The sequence below is a fragment of the Cyprinus carpio genome, chromosome B9 (genome assembly GCF_018340385.1).
Source record: "Cyprinus carpio isolate SPL01 chromosome B9, ASM1834038v1, whole genome shotgun sequence".
In the NCBI taxonomy this organism is placed as follows: domain Eukaryota; kingdom Metazoa; phylum Chordata; class Actinopteri; order Cypriniformes; family Cyprinidae; genus Cyprinus; species Cyprinus carpio.
This window is the reverse complement of record NC_056605.1, coordinates 6301516-6322713: the sequence shown is the minus strand read 5'-3', so window position 1 is coordinate 6322713 and position 21198 is coordinate 6301516. Positions and strand designations below refer to the sequence as shown.

General features: G+C 36.0%; 1 protein-coding gene across 3 annotated transcripts; it reads right to left on the bottom strand.

Annotated features, from left to right (window-relative positions):
* Positions 1 to 958: 958 nt before the first annotated feature.
* Positions 959 to 20586, bottom strand: LOC109095668 (integral membrane protein GPR155-like). Of its 3 annotated transcripts, none has more exons than XM_042730746.1 (16): positions 20351 to 20585; positions 17881 to 18375; positions 15199 to 15598; positions 13267 to 13465; positions 12082 to 12237; positions 10306 to 10389; positions 7571 to 7691; positions 6829 to 6913; positions 6222 to 6312; positions 5526 to 5697; positions 4928 to 5014; positions 4273 to 4412; positions 3822 to 3917; positions 3667 to 3731; positions 1478 to 1612; positions 959 to 1200 (listed from the first exon to the last, which is right to left on the bottom strand). In XM_042730746.1, exons 2-16 carry the CDS (start codon positions 18305 to 18307, stop codon positions 1008 to 1010), a joined length of 2451 nt encoding a protein of 816 aa, XP_042586680.1. In that variant the 5' UTR covers positions 18308 to 18375; positions 20351 to 20585; the 3' UTR covers positions 959 to 1007. The 3 variants fall into 3 exon arrangements, with proteins under 3 accessions (XP_042586680.1, XP_042586681.1, XP_042586682.1); XM_042730747.1 differs by having other exon boundaries at positions 13267 to 13435; positions 20351 to 20583; XM_042730748.1 differs by having other exon boundaries at positions 1091 to 1226; positions 20351 to 20586.
* Positions 20587 to 21198: the final 612 nt, after the last annotated feature.

The following is a 21198-nucleotide window of genomic DNA, read 5'->3' as shown; positions in this document are numbered from 1 at the left end:
ATCAGTTATGTGAAGCTAATCAATCATTTGGAATTAAGCTACAAAAATAATAGAGATGTGACTGCGTTTTGACCCATTTTGTCTTTGGTATTGCTCCTTTGTTTGTTGTTGCTTGTACTGTTTGTTGTAGAAAAAGACAAGACAATAATCGCATTTATAATTTTATTTATTAAATGGGTTGCACTTTATTTTACAGTATATGCACTTACAGTGTACTTACCAAATAAAGTATTGGGTAGTATAAGCTACCTATCAGTTCAGGCTAAGTAACTCTTTATTTTGCCAGTTATTATACTATAATAAGTACATACAGAACAGGACTGTAAAATAAAGGGCTACCATTATTGAAATTAGATATAGTACATTCATTTAAAGGATAAGCTCAAATGTTTAGTTTTTCTGGGCTGGGTATATTCACCTCTGAATTATACAAATGTATTTTTTATAAAAATTATATCTAAATAGAAAATACTAAATATATTATTTCTGTGAAGCACAGTTATCCCATGCAGTCAATGAACACTTTCACTGAAGTGTTTTGTAAAGTTAATCGATCCAGAAGGATTCATCCGGAGAAATGTTTTATTGTGGAAACTGTAAGTTGGCAGGACTTAAACATAAAAATAACTCGCTAACTGTCCACATAATAATAATAACGTAAAACAACATAAAAAAAAGAAAAATAATCTCGTTACAAAACTGCAACAACAGCCTGTGTGGTGCAGAATCAGCTGTAAACCTTAGACTTTACATTCAACTCAAATCCACCACTGATAAATAAAATATAGAAAAAAATATGTCAGGCAGATCAATAATAATAATAATGTCAAAACAATAATAATAATAAAATAAACTCAAAGAGATGAGCAGGATTTCCAGTCACCCCTGGTATGTGTGAGGTAGCTAAAGTGTTCAGGACCTCATTTTAAACAACTACTTTCTCATCTGGTTATTACTAGTAGTATCAGTAGAATAAATAATTCACTGAAATGTGCGTGTGCCAGCCTCTACGTGAAGCGGTAGTGCAGAGCTTGATCCTGGAAGCTGTGCTGGAGAGTGATGTGCTGAATGACTCCTCCCTCCAGCAGACGTGAGCCGTACGCCAGAGCGTCCCCCGGGCCGCTGGACAATCCCACGCTCTGCAGCCAGCGCACCAGATCACTGCCCAGAAACGTCTCTGTGGTGCTCCTCTCTCCACACCTGCACAGCAGAGCATGTGTCACCGACTGCACCCAACACAACCCAACCCAGACACTGACAGACAGGAGAGGGCAGCAGACGGCAGACAGACAGGAAATGACAGATGATTTGAAAGCAAAGGAAGAGGTTTGGAAAAAAGAAATCCAAATGTCATGCAAACATGATGTAAGATGCAAAATTAGACTATCATTTAAAAAAAAAAAAATGCATGCAAATGATTGGTTAATTCAGATAATTCAGTGCCAAAAAAAATGGAGAGCAGTGAAGGTTCTCTCACCTTTTCTTGTGAACGATGTCTCTGACACACTGCTCCTTATGATATGTGAGGAACTGAGTACAGGTCAGTCTGATCTCCTCAGACGCTGCAGAGCCGGTGACCTCCTGACCCCAACCCTGCCACAGGCTCACTAACCTTTACCAACACACAGAAGGCCCCTGAATCAGTTTGTGATTATTATTATTATTATGTATACTGCATGTGTAATACTTTAAAAGATGCACATTAAAGGAAGAGTTTATAGTTTATATGCTCACCCTCAGGCCATCCAAGATGTAGATGAGTTTGCTTCTTCTTTAGATTTGGAGAAATGTAGCATTGCATCACGTATTCACCAGTGGATCCTCTGCAGTGAATGGGTGCCGTCAGAATGAGAGTCCAATCAGCTGATATAAACATTACAATAATCCACACCACTCCAGTCTATCAGTTAATGTATTGAGGAGTGAAAAACTGTGTGTTTATGATAAATTCACCATCAAAGTTTTTAAACTTCAGACCATCACTTTTGGCCAAAATACCACTCCATAATCCATAATAATGCTTCCTCCAGTAAAAAAATCTGTCTCCTGTTTTCCCTCACACTCAAAATTTACCCACATATTTGTTTAGAAGTGTTTTGGTCTGTGCATATTTCTCTCCTGATTCAGAAAAGACACCCTTTTGACTGAAGAAAGCAATATTACGGATAGCAGACTTCTATATTTAGCCAGAAGCAATGGTTTGGGGTTAAAAACGTCTTCATGATGGATTTGTTTCTTACAAACACACAGCTTTTCACTTCATTATATATTAACTGACGGACTGGAGTGATTGGATTATTGTGATGTTTTTATCAGCTGTTTGGACTCTCATTCTGACGGCACCCATTCACTTGCAGTGCATCCAATGCCGAGCAAATGATGTAATGCTACATTTCTCCAAATCTGATGAAGAAATAAACTCATCTACATCTTGGATGGCCTGAGGATGAGCACATTTTCAGCAATTTTTCATTTTTGGGTGAACTACTAAAAACTATTTTTTCTACCTCTTTATAAATAAAAGCTCCTTCCTCTATCCAGACCATTTATTGAAGAAAAGCCACAAAAACATTTTTCAAAACTGCTTTGGAAGAAACTTTAACATTACAATGACATTAAACCAGTAATTTTACTACAAAGGCTACAAAAATGTGGACTATGGCCCATTTAATTATTTATTAATTTCCCTTACCACTTATAAAAATGTCAATAACGTTTTTTATGCCAATTTTCCACCCTCTCTCTGACCCTTAAAATGAAACATGCAGCTGTGCCGTTAAGACTCATGAAAATGCCATATTTGAATGTACAATCAGAGACAGCATTTTGCTGCACTGTGAAAGCTGTAGGTTTTTAAATGGTCCATCCTGCATTACACTGTAACAGGATCACAAAGCAGTCCTAACTGAAGATGTGCCGCTCAAACTATTAAGAGGTCAGGGCTCTTGTTCTTCGCTCCAGCCACTGAAATATCTGCAGAGCAGCAGGTGCTACACACAGCCAGAAACAACACATGTCACTGTTATCATTAGTTCTTCTCTGACATTTAAGGATTTATTCTATATACAGCTTTTCCTGAATTACTTACCTTGACTTGGTAGCGTGAAGGTAAAAAGAGGATATGCAATGCGTTTATAATGTGCTATTAGCAGTCTTAAAACCTACTCTGACTTGAGTGGCCATCTCAATCATTTTAACGAGTGCTGTTGGACCATTGAGGCACAAACTGGGTTACAAAAAAAGTAACTTTTTGTCATCCTGACAACAAACAGAGTGCTGTATAATAGAGTGCAATGCAAGAATTTCAAATATTAGAGGTGGACATTTTGGCCCATAAACTAATCGTGGAATATCCACTGAACCTAGAACTGTCCCATTTGTTTTTTGGCAAGTTTGAAGATGAATTGCATGTATTTTTCATCACTAATGTGTAAACGTGGATTGTCACACGTTGTTAATGCATTCAAATGAATTCATTTGCTCTAAGCTGTGGAAGATGCATGTCACAAGCCATTTTTCAGCTTAATCTCTATAAATGCACTTCCTGAACTGGAGATTGTAATTGGAAGTATGCTTTCATAATTTCTCAAAAGATCACAGCAAATATGATTCATCTTCATATGAACCCCTTTAATAAAGCTTAAGCAAAGAGTTTTGTTCAGTTACCTCTTTTTGAACGGAGAAATAATCAAATGCTTGTCGAGGCCGAAAAAGGCAAATGAAATGAGACCCTGCAGAGGTAAAAGACAATAAGAGACGTGTGTTTCAGTAAAAGTTGTAGTTAGACTTCAGCACAACACACGTGACAGGCACAGGTTTACCTGCCCAAAGTTGGCCACAACACAGAAGAACTGCAGCTCCAGATACAGCCGCCCTGGATCTTTATTAAAGAGCCACCACAGACAGCTGGAGAGATTCTACAACACACACACACACACACACACACACACACACACACACAATTCATTCACAGAAGAATGACCAGACTCTGAAGAACAGTGAAACCCCACCCATAGATAAGAGTGGCATGCATATTGACATGAGCTAATGCGGTGGCATATGCAAAGCAAGCAAAAACCTTATGTGGCACAAAAATATGTTAATCATAAAAGAGGTACTCTAAGTATTGTAATTTTAATGCATATTTGAATACATTAATAGATCTGGACAAAAACAAAGATTTATCACATTATTGACCCTCATACATTTTTGTGGTAATACCATGGTACTTTTTGTAATGGGTATAATGTCAAAGTAATTGACTGTACTCACAGCGAGCAGACTGACTGTCAGAAACAGACACACAAGCATATGTCTCGTCGACTGTATGTCTGTGTTCTGTCTGTCTGTCTCTTTCTGTTCCTCCTCGACCAGCAGACAGCTTGTGGATGCACACTGCTGGCTACACTGACCTAAAAACAGCATTCGATATTATGCATATTTGAATATACATCTGTGCCTTTCAAAATGTATTCCATTGATTTTCAGTGAGGTTTTATTGAAGCAGAAGCCATTAAAGAAAATGAAGGACATTTCAACCCAATTTCATTTAAAACTCCAAGTTTACACCAATGTTCAAGCACCTTTTCCATACATATAATAACATTACAGTTGACCTTGTCTGCCATGCTCAAAAGGTCTTAAAAGTATCCAGAAAGTGGCCCACATATGAGGAACAGATATCAATATCAATAAATATCAAAAACGCTTTTCGTTCTTCATTTGCATAACTGATGCCATGCTTTGCAGATGATATTTCAGACATGCTGCTGTTCAAGACTGAAATAGACTTCACATTTACACTGAAAATGCACAAAGAGCAGAAAGAGGTGCTGTAACCACACTGTTAGCTTTCTGTGTATAAAGATGAGCTGATCTCTTATCTATCTAATGTGAGTGAACACAGGACCTGAAAGAAAGAGAGAACCTGTTTGGATGGATGCTTCCTCTCGGGTGCTTGTCGTGTCAGGCACGGACTGCAGAGGGCCACACACACACTCGCACATCTGACAGTCTGACAAACACACACAAACAGGGTCACACACAGTGACCATAGAACCATAATGCTGTTTTTATATAATAAGTGGGCAGTATAAAACATATACTGTACAGCATGGGATAAACCGTAAGCTATTATGTATTCAAGGGTCAGCTTCACAAAATTCTTCTTGACTACAATTTTAACCTCTAACTTGTCTTAAATACCCAAAGGTAAGATGATGATTAATGCATTTATTGGGTTGTTTCAAATAGCAAAAAACGATTAATATTACGATGCATATAATACATATAACTATTACTAAAGATGTGCATGAACACTGTGAAGTGACACGATAAGCGTGAGTTTCTGCTGAATTCGAAATACACAAACAAGAACAGATGAGAGAGCACAAGAAAGTTAGAGCGCAACAATGCACTTAGGAACATTCTTGTGAACGTCTTAGAATCTATCTTCGGAAATTTTCTTAAGATCCCCTTGATTCTGGACCCATAGTTTTATAAAGGAGGAGTAGTGAGTGTCACACCTGTGTTGATGCTGCCTTTAGCTCCAGGCTGCTCTGTGTGTGTGTCCTCCTCGCTGTCAGACAGCGATCCACGTTCAAGGCTGTGATAGTCTCGGGTTCGTCTGCTGAGTAGTGTGAGCGAGACGCCACACAGCACAATGCTCACGAATAACACCACAGACGTGCACGTCACCTACAACGCACAAACGACATTTCAGTACAAATACACTCATTATGTGAATATCCTTTGTAAGTAACACACCAACTTGATCTACATCAGGGGAAAACTAAATTAAAACAACTGTAAAAAAAAACAAAACATCTTACAGTTAAAAATAATGAAATATGATGGGCTGAATTACATACAACTACACATAGTTCTAGTGTTGTTGTCATATTTGGGCCTGGTTCACACTGATAGCCCAGTTTTTGTTGCATGGACATCTGGTTTGAAATCCAATAAACATTAGACTGTGTTTTAGTCTGCCTATAAAGGTGGAATGGACTTTCTTTTGTTCATGAGGACAGATTGTGTATTCAGAGTCATGGACAGTAGTATCCTGTTATCATGCTACCTTTCCACCATTACTAATCAACCAGCTCTGACGACATTATCTGAACAAACAGATCAGATGCAAAGCAACAACGCACACAGTCTAAAAGAGGGCATGTGGTATTGTGCACAGCGTGAAAGGCTTTCTTTCATCAGTTTTATACCTGCGTCTTTCCATAAAAGAATGCAGAGTCGATAGTGTTTGGCAATCTTTCGCCTGTCAGGAGGAGGACACTGACAGCCAGAACCGGGACCCTGCAAGAGACAGAGAGAAACAACAGAAGATATCAGTGTTTTTGGCTTAGAAAACTTATTTCAGTTGTCTAATAGAGCACAACAGTGACTGCTTGTTTGTTTTTAGCAGCCCTGGTTTCAGAAGTATCTTCAGAATTTCTTCAATTAAAGGTTATAATAACCAAATCATTTAGATCCAAGGCGAATCACAATATTACAAAGATACCGTGAAATTAAATCAGAAGGACAATGGTAAAAGTCAGTGTAATTAAATCATTGCTAATTTTTTTTTTTATTTACAACACAACAACAACTTCTCTGACTGGATTGTGGGTAATGTAGTTTTGACATAATGGTAAAACTAAATTTTATTTGTAATAACTAACTAATATATTGACAAACAATCTCAGACCTCATAGTCAGTTTATACTGCAGTATGCATGCAGCATATTATTGAGCATCGATCGATTCTGCCCTATTCATCACGTACAGTACCACAGTTGGTCATTATGTAACTGTCCTGTATGTGCCACTCACCCCCAGCCCGTGATCACAGTGAGCCCTGGCCTGAAGTTCACCTCCTCACGTCTCCTCATGAGGAGCAGAGACAGAGCGATCAGACCTTCACAACACAATGAATAACATTATTCAAACACAACCAGAAACAAAAACAGACAATAACCCCCATATATAACATACATAACATTACCCCATGATCCATAAGGTGGAGCTGGGGAAGGTGGAGGGTTTCCGAAATGCGATGCAACTGCTCAACTAGCACTAGCTAAGTATTTGAATGTTAAGTAGCGAGCTCACTGGCTGCTGATGCGAAAGAAACCAGTCCCCTGCGCCATGTGAATAATGATGTAATTAAATCATACTGAGTTTGAATCCACCTGCGGCATCTAGAGTTTCATGACATAACTTTGGATTAATCCACGTACTTACATAAGAAATGTTTAGTTACTAACATTACAGTTTATTTCTTGTCAGCAGATCTACCCTAGTTGCATCGCAAAAACCACAGCTGATTAAACTAAACAAGCCCACTTTCTATTTTTTATGTCCACAGTTATTTTTTTTTTTGATAGATCATTTATAAAATATTTATATTTATATATATATATATATATATATATATATATATATATATATATATATATATATATATATATATATATTTTTTTTTTTTTTTTTTTTTAATGCTGTTGTGTGGACCAGGTAGTGTTTAATGGTGTTGAATCAGATGTTATGGAACAGACAAACTCGAATGACTCACCAGGCCAAATAAAGGTGCTGTAGAGAGAGCCATACAGTAGAGTAAAGGTCAACACCTGACCCAGGAAGTTGTCCTGCTCTGCCATGAAGATCCACGCTATCATCCCAACACAGGCTAATAACTACAAACACACGGCAGTATTAGTTTGTGCAGAATGTGCAGTGAACAAATCATCAGGTTGCATTTTGACTTCACTTTCATATTAATTGAAATGTTCAGAAACATATTTGTGATATTAATGGAAGAGTAAAGTTGTAGGAAGAGACAAGTCAAGACATGCCTGAACAAGTCTCAGGGGCAGTCTATAGCAGAAAGACTGACTTCTCTTTCTTTTGTGCAAGAGTACGGACTGCATGTTTGTTGTTCCTGTGAGTGAATGATTAAGAAGTAAGTTCTATCATGACTCTCAGAGGGATTGGCATGGTAATGTACATGACATGCTTTTACTAATTTTTATTTTTATTTTTTTAAGTAATCAGCACTGCACAACAGTTCATATGCTGGTCGTCACCTAATTAGGACCCAAAGTAGATAAATATCATGTGTGCTTTTTAAAACAGTATGCGACAACAGCGGGAAACTCTGTATATTCATGCAGTGTGCGCATGTCAAAAGAGTAAATCCGATCAGAAGCTTGTGACATATAAAGCGCATATCAACCCGATCACTTTATTTAGCGTTCATGTAAACACTACATTCGGATTCGTCAATCAGAATTCATTCCGATGGAAGCAAAAAGTGTCCATGTAAATGTACCTGATGTTAATATATTTGGTCTTGGCAGAATAGATCTGCTACGCTGCTTCTGCGGCAGAGCAAGTACAGAGACTTGCTACTGCCAATACATCCACAATATGCTGCTGTAAGCATGTAAAAAATATTGCTGTTGCAAATATAACATGCATGAAATAACCCCCATATAGCATACATGAATCACCACATAGCAGATCTATACAGGTGGAGCTGGGGAAGGTGGAGGGTTTCTGAAGCAAGCTGCAACTGCTACTGCAAGCACTAGTCATATATCTGAATGTTAAGCAGAGTGCTCATTGGCTATGGATACAGGAGAGAACCAGTCAGCTGTGCCATGTGATGATGTCATTAGGTCAGATTGAGTTAGACCTATCGGACGGCGCCATCGAGAGATTCATGCCAGAACTCTGTATTATCTGTTTACCTTCCAAGCTGTTCAAACTTAAATATTTCACATGTCATATGAGAACTGTTACTAGTTCAAATAATAATTTAATAATTAATTTACTTTTTTAAAGATCATTATTTTGTGTATTTGGTGTAACAGAATATGTGGACATGCTTTAATGTTCAAAAACCACACTATTTTTCAAATACTGTACATTATTGTAGGTCCTCTATGCCCCGCCTCTACAAAGTCCCTCCTTCTGACAAGAACAGCCTGCTCTGATTGGCCAGCTGACCCAGTGCATTGTGATTGGCCGGATCTGCAAGCACTCGTCGGAAATGTAACACCCCTTTCCATAATCACGAGCTTAATTTTTCAAAATAAATGTAAAGAGAGTTAATAATGTCCTTAGTTTTACCATCAATTCAAGCCCGAAAGGGGAACAGAGTCGCGTGACAGACACAGTGATGAAGCTCATGTGTGTTTGCAGTACACAAGCCACAGACGGATAAGACAGCTGACTCCACTTTGTGACCGTCTCTCTCTCCCTCTCTCTCTCTCTCTCTCTCACACACACACACACACACACACAGATACTATTGAACAGTCAATAGCAAATACTTAAACTAATAACAAAACATACTTACAGTAGCAGATTCCGAAGTGCCAGATTGTTTTAGCAAAGTCAGAATTACCTCCTCTCTTAGGTTCATGAAACGGTCGTCCATAAAATGCGTTGCTGTTCTGTTGTAAGTAATCTTAAAGATTCCTAACAGCATCTACTTTCGGAGGACCAAATAAAGTGTTTTTGCTTTCTCCTAGATACACACAGCATCTCCCTGACATGACTGCCTCAACACTAACTCCGGTTACTGAAACCACGGTTTCTTCTTTGCTTGAACATTTGGGCAGCATTATGCAAATATTTCCACATAGTGACGTAGAGATGTGGGGGCGTGTTTGAATGAGCCGTTTAAGGAGGGTGGCAGAGTCTTAACTTTGATAAAGAATATCTATTTGGATTTGAGACTTTAGTCTTTGCAACTTTACAGATCTTCTTTATGAACCAAGAGCTTGTAACACTCCAAAGAGAAAGAAAAAATTTCAATCGCATCATATAACCCCTTTTAATAATATGTATACGTTCAGGTAAACTGCATGCAGACCTAGTTGAAGGTCCTTTGATAACACCTAGTTGCATATATTCCACAGTATTATTTAGATTGTACCCTTGTCTATAATTTATAAATGATACACTTGAATGCAGCTGTTTAGATTACTTGAATTATTATTGCTACTGCTATGTATAATGGTCATACACTTTATTTTAGTCTTAATATTGTATACATTTACAACTTTTACATTGTATTTTGCTTCCTCTGTTCATTGAAGACCACACACACGTGCACACACAGTGCCTGTACTACTTCATACATGCAGAAATAATCCAAATAAATCCTCTAACTGGGACCCGCTCTCTTGCTCCAGTTTCTCCCACCACCATTTCTACTAGTGCCTAATCGAACCCTTGAGCATCCCTTTAGCTCATATAACAGTGTCTCTAAAACCAAGCAACTACTAATTTCAAGCTCACCTGCGCCACAAAAAGATTAATGGTGAAGATGTGAGGAATTCTGTGAAACTTTCTGCTCAGTAGCATGACTGCAACACTCCACACCTGCAGGGACAGGAAGAACAAACATGAACAGAGCATTTCAGAGAAGTGCAGGCCAGAGTTTGAATACTTTTAGCACAACATGTTTCCATCCCCTCTTGCACAGTGTGAACATTTACCTACAGTAACCTCTCAAAACCAGTTTAACTGATTCAGTGTGTGTGTGTGTGTGGATGCATATGCTTGAATATTGTTATATACTGTATAAGCTTAAACCAAATTTCAGTTTCTTGTTTTTTTCTCAAGCTGAACACAAAGAGGAAGGAAGTGTCAACAGATGCATCTGACAACAGCATGATACAATCTGAGATTGGAAACACTGCAACCAACATCTACACTAGACATTCTGTGAAGTGTTTGAATTTCAATGATCATAACAACTTAAAGTAAAAAAGAGTGTTTACATGCATCTCACAATGATTATGCTTGATACACTGATAACATGTGGGATTGTGCAAACACCAGCAGTTCTTTTCTGATCTGTGCACATTAATTGTTGCCCTTAACCCAGTTTCACTTTGCACGTAAACACCTTTACTGGCCTCAACGTGTGCATGTTTGATGTCAAAACCAAAGAAAAATCCATTGTCCATTTTTATAACGAGCTGATTTTATCAGCGTTTTGTTGTGTAGCTGAATGAACTCTACTCATCAGATTTTTCCCTAAATAATCTTGATATGGCTTTATCTTATGTGAAATGACAAATAAGGGCATTTAAAACAAACGAAAAACTTAAAAAAATACCAAAAAAATTTACTCTTCATATTCATTTTAGTGTCATATGGTTTTGAAAAACATTTATGCCTTTTTCAACAAAAGTTCAAATTTAACGACTATGTTTGTCACGTGGTAAAAGAATACATTTTCCCAATATGTTTAAAAAAATCGTGAATTATTATTTAAATGATCAATTTAAATAATTGTGTCACATGATATTTTACAGCTTGAAATAACTTAAAATGGTAAAAAGATTATAATAAAATTATTTTATTTTGACTATGTTTGTCATGTGGTATAACCACGTAATAAAATGTTGTTGTTTTGTTTTTTATTATTTTATATATTTTTTTTCTTTTTTACCTTCAATACATGAGTGCACACACCTTATTTATTATTGTTATTTATTACCTATTTTACAAAAGCTTTTAAACAACTGTATAAAAGTATACATTTTTCCAATATGTTTACAAATATCGTGAATTATTATTTAAATTATTAATTAAAATTATTGTCACATGACATTTTACAGCTTGAACTAACTTAAAATGGAAAAAAGATTATGACAAAAATATTATTTTTTTAATAACATATTACTAGTGTTTTAATCCATTTAACTTTTTAATAAATTAATAATGTATTTTGAATACATTTATAGACCCAGACAAAAATCCAGACACAGAATCATTAAATCTTTTCTCAATTACCTAAAAAACAAAACAAAAAACATTATTTTACATCATTTCAGATTTCAAACAGCGTGTCCATTAAAATCCATTTAATTCCTGGTTTCCACGGCATCTCCGTCAATCACCTGCATGAGAGCAGAAGTAGCACAAACGTGTGCTCTCTCACCACCAGCACGAGGGACGACAGCAAAATCAACACATTGTAACTATTCATGTCTTTAAGAGGAAGCAAAACCAGATAAAACATGAAGAGTGAAGGGAAGAGAAATGAAAACCCTCAATACTCACCAATGCAAGGAGGCTGATAATGCTGATGTTGAAGCTGACGTGCTGCAGCGCTGACGCTAGTGGATCCGAGTCCATCCACGGGATGGTCAACAGCCAGGCAGACACATACATGATGGGAGCAGACAGAAACGTGCCCATCACCATCCCTGAGGTCACCTGAACGCGACAAATAAGAGCTGATCATCACAAAAATACTTTGATAATCTACACGAGTCAATCGAAATGTAACTAATTAAATAACATTACAATTTAATTAAGTGTGGCATGGGAGTGGTGTCAAGTAAAAAATAATTATGCAAATGTAGAATATAATTTCTAATATGGAGACACATACAACCGAACAGGGAAGATCCAAATTCAGCTGGATGTGGATTGAATGACATCAAAAGTATGAAGTCTATAAACTTTTTTAATGTTTTAGAAACGTTTACCAAGAATACAGTAATATTTTTGAAAAAACTGTAGATGTAATTTATTCCTGTTATGCAAAGCTGAATTTTCAAGTCTTTAGTGTCACATGATCCTTCAGAAATCATAATAATACGCTGATTTCGTTTTTAAAGACTTAACGGTCACTTTTGATCAATTTATTGATTTGTTTTCTTAAATATGACTCTGGACCACAAAACCAAGTCATAAGGGTCAATTTTTTGAAATTGAGATTTATACATCATCTGAAAGATGAATGAATAATCTTTCCATTGATGTATGTTTTGTTAGGATATGACAATATGTGGTCGAGATTAAATTAAATTAAATTAAATTTATGCATTTAGCAGATGCTTTTATCCAAAGCGACTTACAGTGCATTCAGGCTATACATTTTTACCTATCGAGATACAACTACTTGAAAATCTGGAATCTGAGGGTGCAAAAAAATCAAAATATTGAGAAAATCACCTTTAAAGTTGCCCAAATCAAGTTGCCCAAATGCAATGCATATTACTAATCAAAAATTAAGTTTTGATATATTTACGGTAGGAAATGTACAAAATATCTTCAAAGAACAGGATCTTTACTTAATATACTCATGATTTTTGGCATAAAAGAAAAATCTATAATTTTGACCCATACAGTGTATTGTTGGCTATTGCTACAAATATACCCCAGCGACTTAAGACTGGTTTTGTGCTGCAGGGTCACAAATAAATAAAGGTGCTAGACACATCTACACAATGCACATACCACTTCCAGCTCCATGTTGTAATGTGATGCATAAATGGCCACACTCGGGGCAGTGGGAAAGACTCCATACAGGAAAGCGTAGTTTGACAGACTGGTGTGGTTCATCGAGCTCCTGCTTCCACGGTCCAAAACCTCAACCATCCCTCTACAGATCAGAGGCATCACCAGCCTAAAGAGGCCACGGATGAACAGATGAGTTCTGCATTATGCAATCAAACCATAAGGAAACCAAGGACTTCAGATTACAGGACCCACTTTTAGCACTGTCAACAACATTATGTTTAATCTTACTCATCAATACAAGTAAGAAGAACAGAAAAAGAGTTTGGGAGGATACAGGACAAACATGAGCAGGTCAAACAGATCAGTTGTCACGGACAATGTCCTCTAACTAAGCTTAAAAGTACATAGATTAACTCTGTTGACGCTCTGAGAAACATTCCCATTGGACAAACACTGTGCTGTTGCCAAGTCACACTGGAAGCTGCTACCTGCATATTTACAGACTCTAACGACCCGAGGGCAAGAACATTAAATTAGTTTTCTCGACTTAGTAAAACATGCAAAGATTACTCCTAATAATGTGGTGGAAGATAAATGTAATTCTGATATGCTACTGATGTACAGTTCAAGGCAAAGCTATCATATGGTTTCAGAAGATAATTAAATCGAAATACAGTTTTGATTTTGATTTCGGCCTTCAACGATTTTGAAAATACAATAATCAAGATAAAACATTATTGTGCCCCTTTCCACCCCTTTCAAACAGTGCGCATTTGCTCCTCCATAAAAGCCCAATTTCACGTGCAAATCAGTAAAATCACGTGACTCGCAAAATAAGACGTGCTTGGTTTTTATTAACGTTTATTAGATTTATTCATGTTTTTAAAAATAGAATTTGTACTGTGAACAAACATGTAAATTGGATCCATGCAGCTCTTAAAGTGACAGCAGCCTAATATTCCTGCTGCCGACTGTGTGCTTAATATTAATCAAACAACAAAATACAAAGACGTAACCCCTCACTGCTCCTGACTGAAGGACTTTTGTAGCTTTAATAAGAAACAAAGCAAGTTTAATTCATAAAAAGAAGACTATGCTGTTTTATTTTATGTTCAGTTATTCTATTTCTGTAGCAGGCTGTTAGCTGAAAACTTTAGAAAAAAAAACTTAAATTACTGTTTGTTTCATTTTAATCTTTTTTTTCTGTTGTATTTGTCGTTTCGCGTTTTGTTTTTATTGTATAACTGACTGTGTTATTATTTGTAATACTTTTTTGAGGATTTTCTTTTTTTACTTAGATGAGTTATTCTGCTGTGGTGTTGAGAATTGAAATTTCACTGGTATATAAAATGTAGATGTCACAGTAACCTTATTTACAGAAAATATATATCTGATATATATTGCTATCTTTAAATAAATCACTCGTATAAAGTTTTGGTCACGCGGTCCACTCATAACTGTGTTAAATAATTGTGATTACAATATTGCCCAAAATAATCGTGATTATAATTTCCGCCATAATTGACCAGCCCCAAGTCGTACACAAGCCAAATGGACTATTTTTATGGTGCTCTTTTGGTCCATTTAGAATCTTAAAGGGATAGTTCACAGAAAAAAATGTAATACTTTGTCATCATTTACTCACCCTCAAGTAATTTAAAACTTGTATGAATTTTCTTCTTATAAAAAATACCAGCAACTGTTCGTTTACCAGCATTCTTCAAAATATCTTCTTTTGTGTTTAACAGAAGAAAGAAATTCATAAGGCTCTGGAACATATGAGGGCAAGTAAGTGATTTTCATTTTTGGGTGAACTGTCCCTTTAACAGTTTGAATGGTAAAGAGCAGCATGGACATTCTGCTAAACTTCTAATTCTGTGTTCGACAGAATATTTCAACTTTTACTGCTCATTTGCATGGTAGACTTACAGTTTTGCCGTGATGAGGAGAATAAGCGCCACCACAGTGGAGCGGGTAAGCTTCTTCAGCTGACCCACCATGGTCAGACCCAGATAAAACAGCGCTGCTCCTCCAAATGAGTTCGCCAGGCCATCTACAAACTCCTCCATGAAGGGCGGGATCTTCTGGGCCAGCAGGAAGTGAGAAATGACCCCGATCACCACCATAAAGACAATAGGGTTCTTGAGCACCTGAAGGAGCACCGAACCCAGCACTCGCAGCTTCCTCTGCTGCTGAGGTTCACCTGTCCTCCGCTTCTGCACCTCACAGAGAGCAAAGCCCAGCGGGTTCAGGACCATGAGGGAGACGGGAGCAACCAGGTAGATGTACTGCAGATACTCGGGATGAGTGTTTCGGTACAGAGCTTCAACTGTGGAGCAGAGAGAGACAATTAGGATCAGACAAAACAAGACTCAACATTTTGCCATTATTTGCTAACACTAATTTGGTTCCAAACACTTTCTTTCTTTCTTTCTTTCTTTCTTTCTTTCTTTCTTTCTTTCTTCCTTCACAAAAGGAGATGTTTATCACAATGTCCAAGGTGTTCTTTTTTATAAACCATAAATTTATGAAGGCACCAAACAGCACTGGTTTTAAGAGCCATGGCTGAATACGAGCAAATGCTCCACTTTTATTATACCAAAAAGAGCAGCTTGGACTCTCCTGTGGAAGACAGAAGATAATATGGGTTTGTTACAGCAGCATGTGGTGGAAACAAGAAGCAAAGTACACGTAAATTCATGTTTCAGTTCCATTTGGCTTTTTGTTTGCACAATTTCTAGGTTAAAGGTTAATGGAACACCATTTAGCTTACACTATCATCCAGTACTATATACTTTTACAGTTTAAAGGCCCATGCACAACAAGTACGATAACTATATCTTTAAAATTGTATAAATCATTCTAATTCTATGATAACAGTGAAGTTGACACCACTGATATGATGATAATGACACAGAGGAACAATATAATTGGAATCACTATCAGAATTATATTTTTTCTGTGAATAAACGATAAAAACATTGACAGCCACACAATTGTAATGTTTAATTATATATATATGCCATTATTGTTAAAGACATCATTATTGGTCTGAAGCAGCCTTAAGGCTTATTCTCTGTATTTATAGCTTGAAAAAATAAATAAATACAGTATATCCACATATCAACATTTTTACATTCATTCACAGGGGCATCAATATCATGGAGCATCAATTAATCAATTAATCGCATGCAAAATATAAGTTTTTGTACACATAATATATATGTGTGTACTGTGAATATTTATCATGTATATATAAATACACACACATGCATATTTTTAAGAAAAAATATATTGTTTATATATTAAATATACTGTTTTTATTTATAATATAAATTATCTTAATATAAATATATACAAGTAAATACATGTAAATATTTTCAAAATATATACTGTATGTGTGTGTGTTTATATATACAGAAAATAATAAATATACACAGTACACATACATATATCTAAATTAAATTAAATTTAATTTATGCATTTAGCAGACACTTTTATCCAAAGTGACTTGCAGTGCATTCAGGCTATCAATATTTACCAATCATTTATATTTATATTTAATAAACAAAAACTTTTATTTTGGATGTGATTAATCATGATTAAACATTGCCCAGCACTAGTTGAATCGCTTATGATTTTGTTTCAGTTTTGCAAATCGATGTTGATATAGCAATGTTATTTCAACATCTTTTCAACATTTACATTTTCAACACTGATTTAGAAGCTTATGCTCTTCTGTGTTAGCCGTGACACAAGGATACATTTTCTACGTGTATTTACGCTTTTATTTGAAAGAAAACGTACGCTGAAAGAGAGCGTACGCTGCCCGTGTTGAGCTCATATTCTCCAAAATGGCACTACGCTGATGCAGAGAGACGAATTGTTGAATAAAGTCATTATTTTTGTTTTCTTCGTGTACAAAAAGTATTCTCGTCGCTTCATAAAGTTATGGTTGAATCACTGATGGCAGATGGACTATTCTGACAATGTTTTCATACTTTCCTGGACCTTGACACTGTTATTTATTTGGCAGTCTATGGGACAGTCACAGGCCTCCCGGTTTTCATCCAAAATATCTTAAATTGTTTTATGAAGACGAACAAAGCTTTTACGGGTTTGGAACGACATGGGGGTAAGAGATTAATGACAAAATTTTCATTTTGGGGTAGAATATCCCTTTAACCTTTTTACAATCATTTACCACTTAATGTTGTTTCAATGATTTTTTTTCAATATTGAAACAACAGCTGACGTTATTTAACCACTTCTTAATGTTGAATTTTGGGCACGTGCTGACTGAGGTGAGGTATTGTGTGAATCATACTAGTACTATGTGCCAAGCCCTGGAAATGCATTCAAGACTGTGAAAAATAACCTCAAACTAAACTAACAGGCTGTACAGCAACCTACAAACTCATAATGCTTGAAGATAACTTGAAAATGAGAGCGAAAGAACAGTCAGAAATATCACAGATTCAAGTTTTTCATGATTTGTGGATTTAGTTCTTTTTTTGGATTTGTTCTGTTACCCATAATATGGAGTTTTCTCATGGTAACAGGTCTATTACACATGCTGTAGTATTTTTTTTTTTACTTATTTTTACTTACCTATAGGGAACCCCAGAGCAAAGTCATTACTCTGTGTGGCAAATATGGAGAAGAGGCCAGCTTTGGAGAAACGGCTCTCTCTGTCTGCCACCAAAAGTGTGAGGACACACACAAAGAAGAACACAGTCACTTTAGCCACCAAAATACTAAAGAAAAAAGGCCAGATTACGTCGCCAAAGTCCAGCAGCACCATGTTTTTGAAAAGCAGAGCTGGAAGCGCAAACTTGGACACAAAGCTGCCCAGTCCTTTAGCTTGCGTGGCTGGGATGATGTTTGTGCGGCCCGCGACGTATCCGCAGAGAATGATCCCAAAGCACTCGAGCAGGGCTGGAAGGAGCTTGTCGACTGACATGCAGGGAGGGACGGAGGGGGGGTCAGATCCATCCCTGCTGCTGAAGATGGAGCTATTCACTGAGAGATCACCCATCTTCAGGCTGACCGCAGGCCGCTCATAACCAGGCAGAAGGGTAAACAACTGTAAAGTACCACAACACTCTGAAAGCAAAGAAAAATCCTCAGTAGTTTATTCAAATCACAGTTCTGTGTTGCTTTTTATTGTTAGAATACAAAATATAAAAGTCATACATATCTAGTGAATATGTAAATGTGCTTCTAACCAAACATTTTGTAGCAAAGTTACTATATGAATATATATGGCACTGTCTAGTGAACCTTTAACCTTATGAAGCCTATTATATCATATCTGATATGAATTTCTAAGGCCTCTGAATTTCTAAGCTCCAAAGGCTTTTTAGTATAATTATCAAAACGTCTCCCTTCAGGTTGATGTGCTGAATGACTTTTATAAAGCAAACTTAATAATAACTTTTATATTATTATTATTTCAAGATAAATATTTACTGGACTGAAGCAATTTAAGTTTACTTGCATATCCATATATCATTTTTTAAATACATTGAAACTGAAGCAACATGCTTTTGAGAAACATTTATTTTTTCATCTCTTAATCATCATTGCATTTTAATGTTTTGCTCCCCAAGATAAAAACTACAGAGCTTTTATCATAAAACTAAGCATTTAAATATCATCTTATTAAGATATATTATTAGGAGATATAGAGTGACAAGTAGTCTGCTATATTATTATAAAAATCTCAATTATGAACTATCAGAATTTCATCTTTTGGGCTATATGAATATCAGCTACTGCACATGACACCTCTGAATCAAACTGAGGTGTTTTTTCTCTGTGAAGATGAGCTGCGTATTGTCACTGCATCATACTATATGAGTCATAAAAGCCTGGTGTTTAAAAAAAAAATAATACAAAACATAACACATATGCAAACTCTTTTAGATTTTCTTTTTAGTTTATAGTTTTACATGTTTTATAGTTTTATATTTTATTTTGTATAAAGGTTCAATTACCTGTTCCATTTAAATATATAGTCAAACCAAAAATTATAGACAGACACCAGATACTATATTTTTTTACTAGTGAGTGCATGACACTATAGTCAATTTATGTAAGTGAGGATAGCAAAATAAAGTGAACTGGGACATATTACACCCAAAAATTCTTCATCCAGTGGATTACCAGTAAAATTCATAAAAATTTGGGACCAAAATTATTCAGACACTTTGACCTGATCGTGTTTTGTTTAAGTGTATTTCTTTAATTGCTAATGCGACCTTTTTACACCACAGACTGAACTAAATTAAGCATTGCTTGATAACTGGTTGACCGAAATTGATATCTAATTGTGTATTTCAATTTAAAAGCTGAATAATTTTTGTTTTATTGTAATCCTTTACATACCTTTCTATCAAAGTTATCTGACATTATCAAGATGAATTTGTTCTGAGAGTTTAACTCTGAGTTCTTGTCATATTTTATTACCATTTTCTAAACTATAGCAAATAAACTGTGATAATGTGAATGTCTGAATACATTTTGGTTTGACTGTGTAATATATATATATATATATATATATATATATATATATATATATATATATATATATGCTGTCAAATGATTAATCGCGATTAATCACATCCAAAATAAACGTTTTTGTTTGCATAATATATTGTGTACTGTGTATATTTATTATGTATATATAAATACACACATGCATGTATATATTTAAGAAAAATATGATATATTATTTATATAAATATATGATATATAATATAAAATTAATAAATATATATAAAAACTTATTTCGGATGTGATTAATCGCGATTAATCATTTGACAGCACTATATATATATATATATATATATATATATATATATATATATATATATATAAAAATATATATATATTGCATTCTGACTATTGCATACAGTTCTCTAAGATGTCATAATAATATCATGGTCCTGTCATCGTACTAAATACCCAGTTGTGGCACTTTCTTGTAGTCTAGTCAGCTATAATCCCGCATGGTCAAGTGATCTGATCAGCACTAGTCTACTTTAGATGTACAATAGTGAGTTGTTGACAGACTCACCGGATCAGCTGATTCCTGTAAATCCGATCTAGTGTGTGAGAAACACACAAACACACTTTTACTCATGCTGTCTCATTCAGATGACTTTGAGCAATGAACTCAGCTCCATGACAGCTCTTCCGCCTCGGGTCTGCTCGCCTCTGCTCTGTGCTGAAAGCATGTGTCTGCTCTGTTATCGCAGTATAACACACACACACGCACGCACGCACGCACGCACGCACACACACACACACGCACGCACACACACACACACACACGCCGCTGCAGATCGCCGCTGCAGATCGCAGACCAGCCAAGACTCTGCGCATGCGCAGGGACCTTTCACTTGGTTCTTTGCATAAGCCCAAAACAGACTTGGCTGCTCCAACTCTTTTATTAAAGACAGTTATGGAATCTCTCGATTATATGGGGAATAATATTAACATTATAACATCATTCTTTAAAACTGAACCATTCATCGTATTAATTCATTTGACAAAATTTATTCTGATTCTGATTCTGAAATACGACCAAGTTCTCACAATGACCGACAGAGGGCAGCACTTCTCTAAGTGAAGGATTCACTGCTCATTTTTGGTCGAACTGTTTGAAAGCCATTGACTTTGACTCTCTTCTTGGTACATTCAGAATAAAAAGGCTTAGCAAAGCCTTATTCGATATGGTACCATATTCCTAATCATATTTTCAAAAACATTGGTAGCCTTAAATTTGTGTTAAGATGTCATCTTGGTCTATTTTAAAATTATTTGAAGGTTTTTAATTTTCATAAACAAGTACTGCTTTCTTGGGAAATGATATTTACCCATAACTTTTCCCCTCACATCTCCATTCTTTTGAACAATAGGGCT